The sequence below is a fragment of the Trichosurus vulpecula genome, chromosome 2 (genome assembly GCF_011100635.1).
Source record: "Trichosurus vulpecula isolate mTriVul1 chromosome 2, mTriVul1.pri, whole genome shotgun sequence".
NCBI lineage: Eukaryota > Metazoa > Chordata > Mammalia > Diprotodontia > Phalangeridae > Trichosurus > Trichosurus vulpecula.
Window position 1 is genome coordinate 67,759,693 of NC_050574.1, and position 18,480 is coordinate 67,778,172.

The 18,480-nt window shown below is 39.1% G+C and overlaps 1 protein-coding gene across 3 annotated transcripts in view; it reads right to left on the minus strand.

The window, feature by feature from the left end:
* Positions 1 to 221: 221 nt before the first annotated feature.
* Positions 222 to 18,480, minus strand: part of YBX1 (Y-box binding protein 1) — a 29,699-nt gene continuing 11,440 nt past the window's right edge. The window contains exons 3-8 of one of the 3 annotated variants that reach the window (XM_036747501.1): positions 16,415 to 16,448; positions 13,057 to 13,146; positions 12,428 to 12,730; positions 11,690 to 11,772; positions 1,426 to 1,691; positions 222 to 585 (exon numbers count right to left, since the gene is read on the minus strand). In XM_036747501.1, the coding sequence (XP_036603396.1) occupies positions 1,457 to 1,691; positions 11,690 to 11,772; positions 12,428 to 12,730; positions 13,057 to 13,146; positions 16,415 to 16,448 (745 nt within the window). In that variant the 3' untranslated portion in view covers positions 222 to 585; positions 1,426 to 1,456. Of the gene's footprint in view, positions 591 to 1,425; positions 1,692 to 11,689; positions 11,773 to 12,427; positions 12,731 to 13,056; positions 13,147 to 16,414; positions 16,449 to 18,480 lie in introns of all 3 variants that reach the window. The other 2 variants (XM_036747500.1, XM_036747502.1) reach the window with 2 other exon arrangements.

Here is an 18,480-nt window from a genome sequence, read left to right on the forward strand (position 1 = left end):
GTTCAGGGAAGCCCAGAGACTTGTCTCAGAGTGTTTTTAAATGCATAAAATAAATAGAAATACAAAGGAAAGCAATTACACTGAAATATGGCTATCAAAATATTTTACAAGTTTCATCAGGTTAAGATCTCTTCCGCACAAGCAATGGCTGGAAGGAGCCATCTGCAACACAAAGTTGTGAACATCAACATCATCAGAAGAAGCCAGGGACACGCACAGAGATTTATTTAAAGACCTTTATTAACAGGTGCTTGCAGTTTGTGGATTTTTGAAAAAATCAGGTGTACTTTTTATACAAATTAAAAATGAGGTTCTTAAAAATCTCAACTTGACCAGATATGAAACAATTTAAAAACCTTTAAAGGTGTATTGAGAAAACCAGGCTTTTTAAAAAACATGTTTGTCATTCCCAAAAAGAGACTTCTTTAGGTAAAAATAATAAAAACCCCATGCTGCATAGATAATGCAGAGAGTTCTAGTTATCTGGTCAACAGCAAAAAGCAAGCACTTAGGTCTTCCGTTCCAAATCTTTTGTTCATTTCTTATTATTGCTGGAATTTCATATTCTTTCTTCTTGTATGATGACTAAACTAGAAAAGAAACAAATGTCAGATTACATATGAGAACATTATAACCATTATTATAAGAACATCACATTGATAAAAAGTCTACCCCTCATCCCATCCCAATCTCACCTATGACTGTGTTATCTGAACATCCCCCTAAGAGAAAGCTGCGGACCATTCATTTCCTAATTCCTGTACTCCATTACAATGTTGTCCCAGGTAGAGAGCAATCTTTTCAGAGTAGCCTCAGGAGATAAGTTCAAGGCAAACACAGAGGCCCACACTTCATGCTAAGCAACCTTTTTCACCAGACCAAATGCCTCATTTCCCCATTTATAAGGGGAAGAGAATGAAGCAGCAAAATCCCCTTTAGAATGCTGGTTTCAAGGGATATTAAAGTGGCAAAGTCACATGGGTCACCGTTTGACCAACAGTGTAACTAGATCCACGGGTAAGGCAACAAAACAATGGAATGATGCAACCCTACAGAATCCATGGTGCATAAGGTATTTTCAAGGAACCATACACTCATCATCAAAAAACAAAAAAATTGGAATTACCAAGTTTTCACTATCTCATCAGCCTTACAAATAGAACAGGAAACACTCAATAACAGATTGTCTTCCCAATGACTGGGCTGATAAGACCATGTGGGGCTTTTGCCCACCACCTAAGATCTTATATATGCTTTTCTTAAGTTTTTAGGCAACAAATACACATTTTTTAAAATTAAAATCTAATATACAGAGAGGAATCTACATAGGAGGACTACCTGACCAGAACTCAAAATGGAGCCAAAATCAATTTGCAAGGCTGCTCTTCGCTATGCTCAGATTTCCAAAAGCACCAAAACAATTACCCGGATGATGGTAGAGATGGTAAGCCGGCATTTACTCAGCCCCGCCCTGCTCAGCCTCGGGAGCGGACGTATTCTCAGCTGGTGGTTCGGCTGCTTTTGTCTCTTTGCCATCTTGTGGTTTAGGGTTCTCTGGGCGTCTGCGTCGGTAATTGAAGTTACGGCGGTACCGACGTTGAGGTGGCTGCTGACCCTGGGTCTCATCTCCTTGGTTCTCTTTGTCTTCTTCATTACCTTCCTCTCTAGGCTGTCTTTGACGAGGAGGGCCCCTGAAATCAAGTTATTAACAGTTGGAAGGATGCAACCAATTTAGTTCAAGTATAACAGGAGGCTACTTCCTGGAGGAAAGTCGATAAATCCAGTATTTGAGGTTCAATTTTTTGTCATTTTGCATATCCAATTGAACTTAACCGATTTCAATTTTCTACTATCCTCTGCTAATTTCTCAATAAGATTAAACACTTCCATGTTATGCCTTCAGCCTTTCTTTGAAGAAAAAAAAAAAGCCCTACTTTCCCCCATGGAACTGCCCTAACCATGGAAAGTGTCCTAGCCTTCAATTTCAGGGAGGAGAAAAACCAGCTTTAATCTGAGAGATGAGAGCAGTTGCATCTGACCTGACCCAGATTAATTCTCCTACAACAGAAGTGGTATGGAGAAAACATAGATGAACACTGCTGTCAGACCTACAGAAATGGTAATCCTATTAAATTCCACCTCCTGAAAATAATCTCTAGCTACACTACACAGAATGCTCAACTTAACTTGATAGAGCCAAACAATATGCCAGTTAGAAGACGAGGGCAAGGGAGAGTGATGATGAATCAAGCATACTTTTATTTGGGGATTCTACATAAGGCAGAAACCATGAAGACAGAGGAAGGTCAAGAACTAGGACAAACACTACTAAAGGTGAATAAATCTGCTATGGAAGCAACACTAAGTAAAAGAAAGCTCTGAATGTCATAATCCTGGGTTCAGATACACCTTAACAGTCACCAGAAATTTTCATCAGTGCCACTTCATCATCTTCCTGGCTACCTTTTGAAGGTTATTCCTCAAGGAGGAAATGCCATTTTCCACTCAGAGGTACCACCACACTTTTCTCCCCTTCATATAAATCTAATCCTTGAGTTCAGAATTTTTACACTGCTTTCTACACTATGTTTCCTCTGCAGCAGTGATGACTCTCACTAGAAGAGAGAAAAAAAGGTGTACAAATCCAATATATACCTAGCCACATCCCAGTTTTGAAAGCGCCAACTGTCTCCAATGTGAATTTCATTAACATAGGATAGGAACTGGGGGGGGGGGGGGGGACAAGAAGAAGGGAAGTAAAAAGCAAGGAGTTAATGAATTCCCTAGAATAGAACCACAAAATTGTACATCTAATCAGACACCAAAGAATTTGGCTAGTTCGTACCCTGTACTTAACAGAGCCCTTTCACATTCTTTCAAATCCCTAAGCTTTCTTCTCTAAACCCTCTCATTAAATTCAACATCATTCACGTTTCATTTGATTTCCTGCTTTTAACTTTTTTTCTGAATATCAGCTTCATTCCTCTACCAATCCACATAATTTAGTTTCTTCATATTTCAGGCCAACTCAATATAGTTAACAGATATTCTTATATATATTACTGATGGCACTCTATACTGAAACTTAGAATAATTGCTTTCCTTCCCAAAGACTTAATCAATTAGTCTTCTGAACTGACAAAATGATTCAATAGTTAAGATCAAGATCACATCTCAAAACAAAGTGTCAATAACATTCAGGAATCCCTTATCTCTTTAAGATTTTACAAAATTATTTACAAAATAATTATACTTTAATAATATAACAATTTGTCCAACCTAGGCATTTCTATTGTATGGTTATTGTCCTAAAAGTCCCAGCCAATGTTCTCTTTTTTCCTCTTCTGGTCCCATCATTTTAGAGAAACATCGTTCGTTCTAACTCATGTGCCATGATGACTCCAAGTGCGTATCCATGGACCTCACACAGCAGGCTTTACAAAACATAGCCTATTTTGTAGGAACAGTATTACCACCATAAGCATGCTATTTATCAAAAGCACTAACCATTTCACCCTTTGGCTTTCTATAGGTTAAGGAGATAACAACCTTGGTTTCTCCTTACATTTGCCCATATCTCCACATTTATATTCCATTCAACACACTCCTAAACTAATATATCCTTTCTCCCAACATGAACTTCTACTGACTTTTCCTTCTTCCTCACTTCGTAATTCTTTAAGAATTGTTATCATTTATAACTCAGCAGATCCTCTCATATCCCCATCCCTTCCCATGGTATTAGCTTAGTATACAGGCCCTCATTACTAACAATTGAGTCCTTGGGTCTTTACACCTTAAGTTTCTGATGTTTCATGTGTGGATCTAGTCATGTTACTCTTCTGAGCAAAAAAATCTGTTTATAGAACAATGGCGATCCAAAATCTGGTTCCCTACTTTTTCCAAGCTTATGGCATTTCATCTGTCAACCCCCAAACTCTATCACTTCCCTTTATCTCTTGAATATATCCACTTCAAATACCATTTTCTCCATGAAAATTTTGCATCACATTCCAATTTTCAATTCTAAGTACCTTATTGCAAAATCCTTCACAAGTTAAGTCACCGAGACCACCTTGATAACGAGCTTCTCCAAACATAGCTAGATGTGCATGAATTAATGCTGTCACCACGTAATAAACACGTATGAGTTACCGTCAGTGTCGTTTCCTATAACATTCCTTATCTTATCTAAATTTCGTGTCTCCCTAATATCTCTACAGAGTAAATACTTAATACATCTGCTAAAGGCAAAAACTTATTTGGTCTGTCCTTATCCTATGGTAAGAGATGGCCACTGAAACTCATGAAGACAGATCTACCTGCAAGACAAGTCAGCCACATGCTTACTTTCTCAAATTCACTTCGGTTTTTGTCCAAGGGTCTGAAGGACCATAATGACTTTTCTAAGGCTATCATTCACTGTTAATGAAAACATTTTCAGAAGTATCTCATAAAAAGGCTACCCTGGGGCATGCATACTTCACAAAATACATAACCAGTTTTAGTGGTGAAGATGGGGGAGAAAAGAGGAAAAAAAAGGATACAGCCCATCAGGAGACCTGTGTAGGACAAGAGGCACTCCTCTCTCCCTTTGAGTATGTCATCAAGTCTATTCTGTATTCCTCTCTTACAGGCAAAGACAGTTATGCTAATGTCTGTACATTCTCAAGGCTGGAACAGTTTGCCAAAATTCACCCAAGTTTGTGAACAGCATACCAAACACAAAGTTTTTCAATATCAAATCAAAATATTGTCTTTATAATACATAGAAAAATACAGCATCACTGCATCGTACAGCTATAAGTTCTTGTAGTACAACTTCCTCATTTTATGGAGGAAATAGATTGAGAATTTCAACTACTTGTAGTAATATAGCTAATGACATTCAAACAAGAACATGGATCTCCAAACCCCCAGCTTTAAGTGCTCATTTTCCTGCTTCTCAACAGTTTATGAAGCAAAACTCCAAGTTGACTCTGAAGTCCCTTTGTGATACTGTTACTTTCACCCTGAACTGGTGAGAACTAATAATAGAAAGGAATACACTCATCTGAGTTTCTATCACTGCAAGTGTTTGAGTCTAAGTGAGATGACTACTTTGAGAATATTGTTGCAGGGATGCAGCCATCGAACAATGAGACTAAATGCCTTCAAAAGTCCTCTTTCAGTTTTAGGGCTCTAGGATTCTGTCCAGTGACCAAAAACACCCCCTTGCTACAAGAAATACTCTTCATCTTAAATAGATCCTGTTGGCATTTCAAGAAGGAGAAATAGTCCAAATATGGCCACATTAAATAAAAGTATAATTTCCCATTTTGATTATTATTCAAGAATATATATGTGTCATGAGATTATTTCATCTGTCTACAGAATGTTATCTTTCCTTAAGCGTAGATTTGCTCCCATCAGTCCTCTATCCAATCTATTTCAGTAGCTTCCAATTGTTTCTAGGATAAAATAGAAACTTCTTTGGCCCCTCTTCCCACACTCTACAATCTAGTAGAAGTGGACTTCTCTGCCTTCTTACATGTAATACTCTCGGCCCCATACCTGTGCACTGGCTACCCCCCTTGCTTGGCATTCAATCTAACCTCACTTTCACTTCACAGAATCCCTTACTTCCTCCAAGACTCAAACATTGGCTAAAGCAAGTCTACTTTCTACATGAATTCCTTCTTGAACCCAACTGCTAGTTTTCTCCTTCCTTAGTTAGTTTGTATTTATTCTCTCTGTATATTTATATTGTGTTCTTGTATGATATACTTGTATACTTATATAGACATACATCCAAATCTCCCAGACAGAAATGTAAGTTCTCTGAGAGCAAATTGTTTTATTTCTCTTTGTATCTCATGAGTGCCTGGCATTTCATAAATGCTTGTTGATTAAGTCACTGCCCTAACAAAAACACTTACTTTAACAGAGAAGTCCTATTAAAAGTCAACTTTTTATATGGTCTGTAGTTAATGTACTTTAAAAATTAAGTACAGCTTATTCATGAGAAAACAAAGACTGACAGAGCAGAAGGAAATGGAAAGGAAAAGTCAGTAGGACAGGCAAATTCAGATGATGGGTTACTTTAGGATCAGGATGGTTAAAATAGACTTAAGGACATACACATACTAAAGCTAAGAGTTTCTGGATCCTGACCACCTGGCAAACCCTATCTGCTTGTTGATAGGAAACACGGCAACTTGATGGTCTTCATAAACACTCCTCTCCCCTGAAACTGTGAACTAAAAGTTGAGAGTATGTAGCAAAAATTCATCTTTTTAACGTTAACCCTTGAATTTTCAGATGACCCGGAAGAAATTCCCCTGTATTATTAACACTCTCTGAAAAGCAGACTTAAAGTATGATCCTAGGACAGTCATATATATATAGGCCACCATGCTAAAGGATCAAACTTTTTCGTCACTTTAAGAGGAAGGAGGAGCAAGGAAAATAAAATATTTGTTTTTCCTCAATAATACTCCCAACACTCATGGGCACCCTAATGTTATAAATCTCAGAATGAGGTGTTTCCCACAGACCAAGAAGATGTGTCCTATATCTAGCAAAAGCAGTTTCCCTGGAGAAACCAGGATCCATCTTCAAGTCTGAGCCTCTTGGCCCCTCCCATATTAATATACTAATAAGACTTGTTGCTTCAGAGGCTCACCTATACAGTATAGATATTCGCATTTTTCCTTACCTTAACGAATGGCTCATAAAGAATGATTCATCTGATCAAGCCAGGAAGGATTTGACAATCACCATGGAGTCTGGGACTTCAACTTCAGAAAGCCTATCCCTTACCTTCCCCAAGGCTTCTGAGGAGCTACCTTAGACACCAAAAAGATGTTAGCTTTCCTGTGTACATCTCAGCTTTCCACTGTAGTCCTGACTGCAAAAACCACCAGGGAACAGCTGTGACAGGGGATCTTTTTCATACATCTGCTGGGACTTAGAAATTCATAATTTCTCTGACAAGTCAGTATGGAGCAATTTCTGTGCCACGTGGGATCACACCTGGGCTAGGGAGACAAGGAGATACCCACTTAGAATTGATTTGGGTGCTTGTTGGCAATGTCAGCAAGGGGAAACTGCCTAAGTGGTGTTATTTCTCTATCCAAAGTGAAAGTACAAAGGCTGTCAGTCATTCAGAGCCCTCCACCCCAAGGTAAAGAAAGTTAATTCCTTAGAAGATACTTCAGTGGGAAGATCAACACAATATTAAGTACTGACTCATTCTCTCAGGGGTCAAGTTCTGAACGAAAATTTAGTAGGTTTGACCCAAAGAAAGCGCTTGTATTAAGTCATTCTCTTCTTGTTTCAACTAGGCAGCACAGTGGATAGAGTACAGAGCCTGGAGTCAGCAAGACCTGAGTTCAAATCCAGCCTCAGACTGGAGCTGTATGATTCTGGGTTTAAACCACTTAGCTGCTGTCTGCCTTGGTTTTCTCGACTGTAAAAGGGGATAATAACAGCATATACCTAACAGGGACTTGTGAGGATTAAGTAATATATTTACAAAGTACCTGGGCACTATGTAGTGTAGGCACTATGTAAATGCTTATTCCTTTTCCTTCCCTTTTTCTCTTAAGGAGGAAAAAATTCAGATTGAGAAGCAGTACAAAGACAGCAAGGAATGAGGTAGGCCATAGATTCAAGTCCTCCAAAGGATTTAAAAAAAAAAACCTAAATGGATTATCATGGTAATGACTTGATGTGTGCCCAATGTCCACCATTTGAGATATATATACAAAAAATGAACCCAAATTTTAATCATTAATTTTAATCATTAGTCTTACCTATTGTTGCCCCTCAATTCTGCCAAAGCTGCTGACAAGTAGGCAAACTAAAAGGGTTAATTTCATCTTTTTTCTCTCTGAATTTTCCTTGGAACCAATAGTGATTAGCATTGAGAGCTGAGCTTAAAGAGTCATCTAGACTCAAGAGCCTTCATTTTACAGATGAGGAAAATGAGACCTAGAGGCCTCATGGCCCACAGGTAGCGGTAAAAGCAGGATGGAGCTCAGGCTCTTAACTCCTCCAATCCAGTGGAAAGTCCACTGCACTCTGCTGAGGAAAAGCCAGAAGACCACGAGGAAAACAAAACAAAGGTCTTAAATAATGCACACAGGGATTACATAATCAAAGGATACACTTCTTTCAAACTGCTATCCCCCTGACCTTTTCCTATCTATCCCCCCCTCCCCCCCAAAAAGTCAAGGTTAGGTAAAATTAGTCCAGAAAAGAAGCCCAAAGTTCATGGGTCAGATTAATACACAATCAAGAGTAAAACCCATTGCCTAATCAGCAGTTCTTTTTAGAGTGTGTGTGTGTGTCTGTGTCTGCGTGTGTGGAGGGAGAGAGGGAGAATAGATGAGTACCATTTTTCAGAGAAAAATCTGGGTTTTTTGCTACTACAAAGCTAAATTAACCTCAGTGTTACCCTGGACAAGATAGATTCTTGTAGAATTTTCTTTTTAAGCACTGTCAGTGAAATAATGCAGAAGTTTAAAGCAACTCCACTAATATAGAAATGTTCAACTTTAAAGGCAATTAATCCTAACATCTTTATAAAAACATAGCAGTTGGTAACTTTAAAAAATGCTTAGTTTGGTTTCTTTTCCTGTTTTAACTGGGCTCAGAATTCCCAATGCAGAAACAATGCAGATTAGTGCCACTTTTGCCACACTCAGTTTTTGGCATAACAGAGTTGCTAGGAACACTGTGAGGATAACGATGTGCCCAGAGTGACACAAGTCACTTACCTTTTAGTTCCAGATAAAAATCCTATGTTCTATTAATTCTAGCATCTTCTCTCTTGATATTTTTACCAATTTATCTATATGTAGCTTCTTTGCATAGTAACTGACACATTGTTTCTATCAACAGATTATAAGCTCCACCTTTCTTTGTATCCCCCAGCACAATGCTTAGCTTGGCACATAGTAGGTTACTTAATAAAGTTTTGACTCTCAGCATGTGCCAAGAAAGGAACTTGAAGCCAGGCAACACTACTGCAAGGCTACCCACCTCAGAGTTTATCTTCTTTAATATAACCTTGCTATACGCCCAGGATATGAGACAAAGAGTGACACGGGCAACGGTAGCCAGAAAGACCTGTCAACTGAGGTACCAACAGTGTAACCCAACGTGGGAAAAGGCTAGAAGAAGCGAGACAGTGGGCTATGGTGACTGAGATTCAGTATTTCTCAACATGTCACAGACCTATCTATCTATGCCTATCTCTAGAAAATAGTGACATACAGACGTACTTGGACCTCAGCACATATTTCTCAGTACTACAGAGCATACATACAGACAGCATACATACTAATGATGCTGATGGCAGAGAACTTTAAGGATCAGGTTTTTTTGGGGGGGGGGGGAGAATGTGGTACAGCAAGAGATGGATAGAATGGGGACTGGGACCTAGGCCTGTGATTTCATCAATGAAAGGAGTTTCAGGTGAAGCAATTCCCTTACCAGTGTTGATTGGCATCAGCCAGTCAGCCCAGAGGTGGGACCTAGAGCCAGATATCCTAGACTCCAGGGGCAGCTTCCTGCTACTCTACTTCCACAATTAAGCGACTAACATCCAGTAAGTACCATTACATCAATAGCAAGTATATACTAGTATCTCACTTCCCCAATGTCAAAGAACAAGCTGTTCTATACAAGTGAATTATCCTGGGAGCTGGAATTTTTCTGGATTACCAATTCAGACTCAACCTTTATGAAGTTTCACTATTGGATGTACTACAACACTGTCTTCAGGAGTGAGGTTTGCTCACATAATAAATAGCCCTAGACAAGTTCTGCTCTTTTTTTTTTTTTTTTGGTTAAAAGATTTGTGTTTCATACCTTGCTGACAAGATATACTACACAGTTAAAAGTCCTTGCCTTTAGCAGGGTCCCTGTGTCTTCCCCTCCAATGTCGTTTGGGAAAGCAGATAACCCAGCTTCTAAACAGTTTTGTCTTGAGACATCTATTCTATTGATTAGAAGCCTTTTGCTTACCTCTGGCTATACAGTCCGGATTTTTGAGATTAGCTACTGCCATTTCAGTGGGATGAAGGATTTACGGAAAACCCAAACAAACCAGCCCAAAGCCAAGATCTATAACTTCAGGGCTGGTATTGATAATGAAAGGTCATCTTTGGGGGAGGCCTTTGCTTGATAATCCACCCCAAAATTATTGTAGGGTTTGTGAAAGCAGAACCTTCAACATATTGTAAGGTACCTACTATGTACACAGGGGTACACAAATGGCCATTTTTACTTGGTTCTCTAAAAGCTTAGAAATTGATACAAAGAAGGATTCTGGTGTTTATACCAGCTAGATATGATATGCTCAGGGTGAAGATTTAAGCCCAACACTACGTAAGTTGCACAGTGCAATAAAGAACTTACCTTTCCAGGAAAGAGAGCCCATCTGCACCTGCAAACATTGCATGGACACAATGCTCTGAGGTCCCATGCTGTCAAGGAACCACCACCTCCCACTGCTTCAAGCAGTTTACCTCTAGCCTAGGCAATTCCGCTTAACATACATTAAGGGCCCGCTATGTGCAAGATGCCAAAAATACCAAGGTGAAGGAAGACGGATTCAAAGTTTCTTAGAAATAGAGACTAAAGAAATGAAGGATAACTGATCATTTAGAGTGGGAAACTTCAGGGAACCCCAAGAAAAGGCTTGGTTAATACATAACAAAAAAAATGTAGAAAATGGAAGAACCTTCCCTTTCCCTCCATGGTCATCTAATAAAACCCTATGGGGAAGGGGTATGCAGAAAATATTAGTTACTTGAGGTGATCCTTAAAAACCACGAGTGGTCTAGAACTACATTTTTTAGAACCAATGCTTTAAAATTATAGTACCCTATAGGGAGAAAAATAGAACATCAACATATACTGAAACGAGATAGTTTGTTACTTAGGGTTGGTAAAGCATCATCCTCAGTCCTGAGCTAACCCACTAGTCTTCCCTGCTAAAACTACCTATCACCTCCAAATTCCTACTGAGAAGGAATATAAATGGCCAGCTATTCCAAGAGCTCTAAAATGTTAGGCAGTATCAGACTTGTCTTTCTCTTAACAACATAAGCTCCCTGCCTCTCCTTACAGATGCTACCCCAATCTCCCCATTGAGTCTTCACATCGAGCCACAGTTCATAGATATCCATTATCATTTTAAAAAATCTTTCAATATCAACCCTACATTTTAATTTGCCACCTAAGCTGTTACATTTAAAAATTATATCCTCTCCTTCCCACTATCCACACGTCTACTATCCTTATCTAGCCTCAAGTATAGTAATCTTACCATTCTTCAACTTCCATTTTTGTTCTGTTTTAGCAAAACAATGTTAACCTGGTTTAACAAGGTGGTTTTAACCAATGTAAAAGAAGGCAAATAGTAAAAACCTACCTTAGACATAACTGAAGGAAATTACACCTGCTCACTGACTGATACACACCAAAGGATAAAAGAAATTTTTAGGTCAATTTTTACTTTGCTATCTGATCAAAGGAAATATGTTACTAGTGAAATAACCAAAAAGAAGGATTAATTTCCCCCTGGACAGATTGAGAAAAGGCCACATGTAGAAAATATTGTGTTTCTAATAAGTGTTACCTGGCATATACTTGGGGCAGCATTTCAATACAGAAGACACATCAATATAGAACATACCTACGGAATCGTGGTCTATAACCCCGATACATATTCTGTCTCACTGGTCTACCTTGTTCTCCTGCACCCTGGTTGTCAGCACCCTGGGGAAAAAAAAAGCACATCAAATCTACTAAAACCAGTAATGGAAGGTTAAAACCTGATCATTTCAAAGAGGCAAGAGTATAAAGCAAATCACCTGGTACCTTAGTTCACTTAATAAAAAGTTTAATTATAAGTATGACCGCTAAAGCTGGTAAGCAGCATTTACATAGCACTTTAAGTTTTCCAAAGTGTTTTATTATACACTACCACATTTGATCCTTAACATTACCCTAGGAGGTAGATGCTACTATTATCCCCATTTTAGAGAAGAGGAAACTGAGGCAGTTAAGTGACTTACCTGGGGTCACATGACTATTTGAAGTAGGATATAAATTCAGGTTTTCTTGGTTCTAAGTACACCATTCTATTCATTATCACTAACCTTTAATTCAGTATAGGTAATGGATGTACTAATTACATTAAGAACTGTTAACTGGTCCTATTCTCTTAGAATTTAGTTTACCTCAAGTAGGAAAATTATTATACGTTAATTTTACATTGGTTATGAGAAAGACTGTTTTTAAAGAAAAGAAATCAACCTCAAAGACAGGCATAAGAAGAGTCCTCAAAACATTTAGGTCTCAGAGAGAGAAGCTAGCACATTACATCAATTCTGTGTGATCTCTGTAGCTAATGTCTTTCCCATAACATTACCTCCATTACTTCTCCCTGCACAGGAGGGTTGGAATACTGTGGTCGACGCCCATAGGGTCTCCGCATGTAGTAAGGTGGGAACCGCCGCCTGCGGTAGGGACGGCGTTGTTGGGGCTGGCCTTCTGGAGCACTCTCTGATCCCTCGTTCTTTTCCCCACTCTCACTATTCTGGTAATTCTGCTGGTAGTTCCGTGGAGGACCCCTACGACGTGGATAACGTCTGTAATGGTTACGGTCGGCTGCATATTTACTGCCTTGAACTGGAACACCACCAGGGCCGGTAACATTAGCTGCCTCCGCACCCTACAAAAGCCATTACAGGTTGATAGTGACACTCAAAGGAAATCAAACATAACTGTATTCACAAAATTCACAATTAAAAAAACAAACAAACAAAAAAAAGGTTTGCTGTGGCCAGGGGGTGCATACACACACCACGTGACTGAAATGTATCAGTTCATCACGGCTCTGAAGAGATTGCACACTAACTGCAGCCAGCACACAATAGGGAAGCTATAAAGCTTGATGAACCTGTATTTGTGGTCATCTGACCCATCTACATTAGAGTCACCATCAAAACTCATTATTTCTGGACTGAAGTCAAACCTTTACACAGAAAACATCCTCACCTTTTCTCCTTCAACAACATCAAACTCCACAGTCTCTCCATCTCCTACACTGCGAAGGTACTTCCTGGGGTTATTCTTCTTTATGGCAGTCTAGTAATATCACATTCCAAAATTAGATTAACAGGGGTGAATAATGTGCTTTTTCATTTAAAATGTACCAGAGTTATTATTTATTATGTTGAATATACTTGGATATACATTTGACCTAAAGACGAATCGAAACGAAACCAGAATTTCATTAAATTTAGGAAGGTAGGGACAACAAAAAGGCCTATATCCATAGACTATACTTAGATGCTATAATCTTACACATTTTACCCCTAATTTACCCAGTGCTTACCACTGTTTTTTTTTTTTTAACCAGACTTGTGATTTCATTGTGTAATGAGTTCCTGGTGAGAAGTTCCTTCTACCAATTAAGGTAGAGACCTTCTGTGCATCAATCTTAGAGAGTGACCTGGGGTACTGAAGGGTTAAGTGACTTGCTAAGGGTCACACAGTGTCAGAGGCAGGGCTTCCTGACTCCCAAGGCTACTTCTCTATCCACTATGCCACGTTGCCTCTCAGCTTTCCTACTAATTTATGTCAAAAACGTTAGAAAGACATAAGATCTGAACCCTTGTGTTTGCTTCCTAAAATCAAGTTCAGTTATCCAATGTTTGTAAAGAAAATGATACTCCATCTCCCCATTCAGGGCTGGTTTAGATGACAGGCAAATTTAGTTTATCCACTTACAAACTGACCAAGTCTCAACTCGGTTCTCAGGTTTATCCCACCAAGCCATCACAAGTATCAGTTGAAACCTCTCTCCTCCTGTGTTTCTGGGGCACTGTAGAGAACCCTCGATATGGCTGATATTAGTGAAGTACCCCTCTCGTTATTTAATATCATCAGCCAGGTTGGTTATTTCCTTCCCTGAAACTCACTAGAATATTTTCAGCCTGCTGCCCACCATAATTGGCTAACATGCAACTTAAACCTACTCTAAGAAGCTTCCTAACACCTCATTTCCAGAGTAATATAAGGACTGTGAATGAGGATTCCATTCCCTGGGCTCCAACACTGGGTAAGTAGCACTAAGGAGTTAGGTCATGGGGAAAAAAAACAACATATGCCCCCTAAGAAGTGAGTGGTTTTTCTCCATTACATAATTAAAAACATTTTAGTTGCCTGCAAATGAGGTTGGCTTTCTGTTTGTTTGGTTTCTTTTTTTTTTTTTTGCAGGGGGGAAGGCCTGGCAATTGGGGTTAAGTGACTTGCCCAAAGTCACACAGCTAGTAAAGTGTGTCAAGTGTCTGAGGGCAAATCTGAACTCAGGTCCTCCTGACTCCAGGGACGGTGCTCTACTCACTGCGCCACCTAGCTGCCCCGAGGTTGGCTTACTAGGAACAAAGTGTGAGGTCATCTGGGCCTAACCACTACTCTAGAACCTTTGAAAGCCAAAGTTTCTATGTTCATCTTGGACTCCCACCCCTAAAACCTAGGATCCAGAAAAGAAATGAGCCAAGACTTAAAGGCTGAAACAATCAACACTCCTGTGAGAGAGGGAAAAAAAACACCACCAGACAACATGTGGATCAGTACAACTGAATATTATGACAGCAAAATACAATCAGGGCTCAAACAATGTGTCATCTAAACCATCCCCTGAGCTTTTAATTCTTCATATACAGCTAACTACATTACCTGAAGCTGTGGGAGATTAACAATCATATGGATAACATATCCACAAATAACACCAAGCCCTTATTTTGGTCAACAGTCCCAACCTCTTCTCTTAATTTTTTTCACCAAAGCTGCTGACAAATAGCAAAACAGACCAGTTTTTACTACTGCCTTTCCTTTGCATATTATTATAAAGAAGCTAATGACTGGTAAAATAAGGTCTACACATGGAAGGGCAGGCAAGAAAATCAGATAACCAAGAGTAGGCTGTATTCAAACAAAACTGTTTACAAGTCTATAAAATGAGATATTGTTCTGAAATGAGTCAAACCCTCAATTTTTACAGTCAACTTGACTGTGGCCATGGATAGGAGCAATGATATGGATTAAAAGCTATTGACATTTGGTTTTGGAACATGTTTTTGTACTTACATTTGGTCAAGGGCACACCTGAGGCTTTGAGAATTCATATCCTACCATTCTGTGAAGATACTTCTGGAGGTGTTGCAAATTGACCCCACCTCCCCACCCTGTCCCCTTCTTTCCCAACTCCATACTAAATATACAGAGCCCTATTCTTACTGCTACAAAGCAGCAAGCTGAACGAAACTGTCTATTCTCCTTTTCTAAGTCCACTAGCCTTTTTGGCTCACACATTCCCTGGGGTTGGGAAGAAGAGAGGCAATTTATTAAGTGTTTTGGTTTTTGCTAGGTTATAGGCTATAAACACAAGAGTAAGATCAAATAATTAAGCAGAGTGGGTGATATAAAGATCAACAATAAAGACTGTTGGGCTCTAAGCTGCAAAATCCAGAGTAATTCCATTACCTGTCAGTGTGTGCACATGCAAAACACGAATCCAGTTTTTCAAGGCTTATTTATACATGTGGCTGTAGCCCTTAGGAAGCCTCAAGTCCAACAGCAAACTACAACTATAGCATTATGCTTTAGCTTCAGATGCTTGCTCTACTCCAAAGCTATTTCTAATCTAAAAATGTTACTTGGGTAAAAGTTGAGCAAACTACATCTACCTTGAATGCAATTTTTCTTTCTTAAATAGGACTACCTAATCTGAAAGTTATTAAACTATTATCCATCCCACTATTCCTTTTCCACTTTACTTACCTTCAGAGGATCAAAATTTCTTAATTTTTTAACTCATACACTCAACAATTACATGGCCTCCTAGGCATGGGACTCTTCAGAAAGCTTTTAAAAGGTTGTTGCCATGCCTAATTCAATACTAACACAATTCTTGAAAAGACAATTTGTCTATCAATTAAAACATCCATTTTAAAGTGAACTGACTATCTCAGGTTTCAAACACTAAAAAAGCACACTTGACTCTGGAATTTTGTCCTATTTCTTCCAACTCCCCATCTTCAATTTACTCTAGAATATGATGTCTCTTACCACAGAGATTGTTCTAATGGTATTTTGAATGAAAAATGAATGAATGAGGAAGCATTTATTAAGCATTTACTATGTGCCAAGCACTGTGCTAAGCGCTGGGGATACAAATACAAAAGCAAAGACAAAGCATGCTTCAAAATACCCATGTATTTATACCAAATACATTACTATAACTTCAGAAAACAAGTAAGCAGGAGTCAGTTTGGAGGTTATTTACCAATCCAGGATTTCAGGTTATAGCACTTCAGGCAGAAGTGTAGATGTCTGCACAATCACTCACCTGGTGTACAAATACATCTTCCTTGGTGTCATTCCTGTAAGACAAAATCCAAGTTTGTTGAGTCAGAAATGCATTGTGATGAAAAAAGATGGGTTTTGGAGCCACTTGCAACTTCTATTCAAATGGAGAAGTGGCTGCTCTGTGCTTAGGAGTCTATGTTTAAAAAAGGACCAGTAAAGTCCAGGAAATAAAACAGGACTCAAACATGCTTGAGCCAGCTTCCTCTGAAAAATCCCAGCCAAGTGAGAGATACAGTAAAATCCACCAGGAAGGATAAGACCAATGAAGCTTATGAGCCTGTATTATGGGAGAAGCACCATTTGCTTACCCAGCCAGGGTTCTTCATTATGCGTGCCTGGCTTTACCCTGGATTCTCTCGATCAAGCCACCCAAAGGTACCAACAAAAAGTAAATGTAGTCTCTTGCAGTAAAACAAAGCACAACCCAAAGCTGTCCGCTTGAAAATTAAGTCAGAATAATGTAGCAAATGGATCTCACAAAGGTTGAAAATTAGATGAACGTTTCTAAAGTAGGTGATAAAAAAACAGTACAAATTATTGCCTTAAGTAATGGAAGAAAACGAAACCGGAATGAGGAACCGTGACTTGCAGAGATAAGTCAGAAGGATTGGCTGAGGTGGCTCTGAAAAATTAGCTCCAAGTTATGTCCCATCAGCTCAATCCTTGAAAGAATGAGAACATTTATTGTGTACTACACTAAAGTGAGACAGTCTCTGACCTCTAGACGATTACTTCTGATAAGGGGAAACTACATATATGAGGAAGTGGCATTTGGATTAACTGGAGACACAAACAAATGATGATTTGATTTGAATTTCATTATGTTTGGTGAAGTGTAGATAATGGTTGCCTACCCCGAATTAAAAAAAAAATAATCCCTCCTACTAAAGCATCTTTACAAGTACACAAAATAGGAATTATCCCAATTTTATGGATTAGGAAACCGAGGAACACAGGCTAAAGCAACAGCTAACTGAAGTAGAATCCAATTCTCTTGATATCCTACTTACTGCTCTTTCCAATGCCACTGGTGCCTTTTCAATGCACGCATACTACTTAAATTGTTCCAACACTGATGCCAAAAGCTATGTCAAGCTGGATGACCACTCAGGTCAGGCATGTTGAATGAGCTCCCAGTAAGGAACACAGCTGTGCCTTCTCCAAGTTAGAAGACTTGCTCAGGGTTATACAGCTGCCTGTATTTACAGGAGGGAGGGAAAGGAGATTTGAACACAGGTCATACTGACTTCAAGGCCAAGTCTTTTATTTATCACGCACACATCACTCTGCCTTGTGCTGTATTGTCAATTCTTTGGGGGACACATACTAAACCATTTTGGTTGCTGAGATCCCTTCCCTAAAAAACAAAGACTTACATCTTCCCATTTCTCATGGAAACATTGAAGTAGCATGGCTGGACTAAAAGAAGGAGACCTAAAATCAATCTACTCTGCTACTAATCTGCTGTATTTGGTCATGTTATTTCAATTCTGCACCTTAATGTTCTCATTTACAGAACAAGGGTTTTATAGTAGACCAGAAAATGCCACATTTCAAAGTGTGTAACCAATGGTGGCATGGTGGATAGAGCACTGGGCTGGGAATTGGGAAGATTTATTTTCATGAAGTCAAATCTGGCCTCAGACACCAGCTGTGTGGCCCTGGGCAAGTCACTTAACTCTGCCTCAGTTTCATCACCTGTAAAATGAGCTGGAGAAAGAAATGGCAAACCACTTCCAGCATTTCTGCCAACAAAACCTCAAATGGGGTCACAAAGAGTCAGACAATTGAAAAACAACTGAACCACCAATAACAAATCAGGAACACTGCTTTCATCTTTCACGTAATTTTAAAATTTCCCTACAGGACCTAAGAGTTTGGTATACAAACTTTTCATTATTTATAATGGCTTCATTGACTAGCTGTCATCTATGTACCTAGCAGATACTCAACTGGGCATACTCTAGCAAAGTTAAGAATTTGTTGCAAAAGCAGAAATAAAAAGAAACACATTCAATGAGTGACAGTGGTGCCTAAGCAGTATGA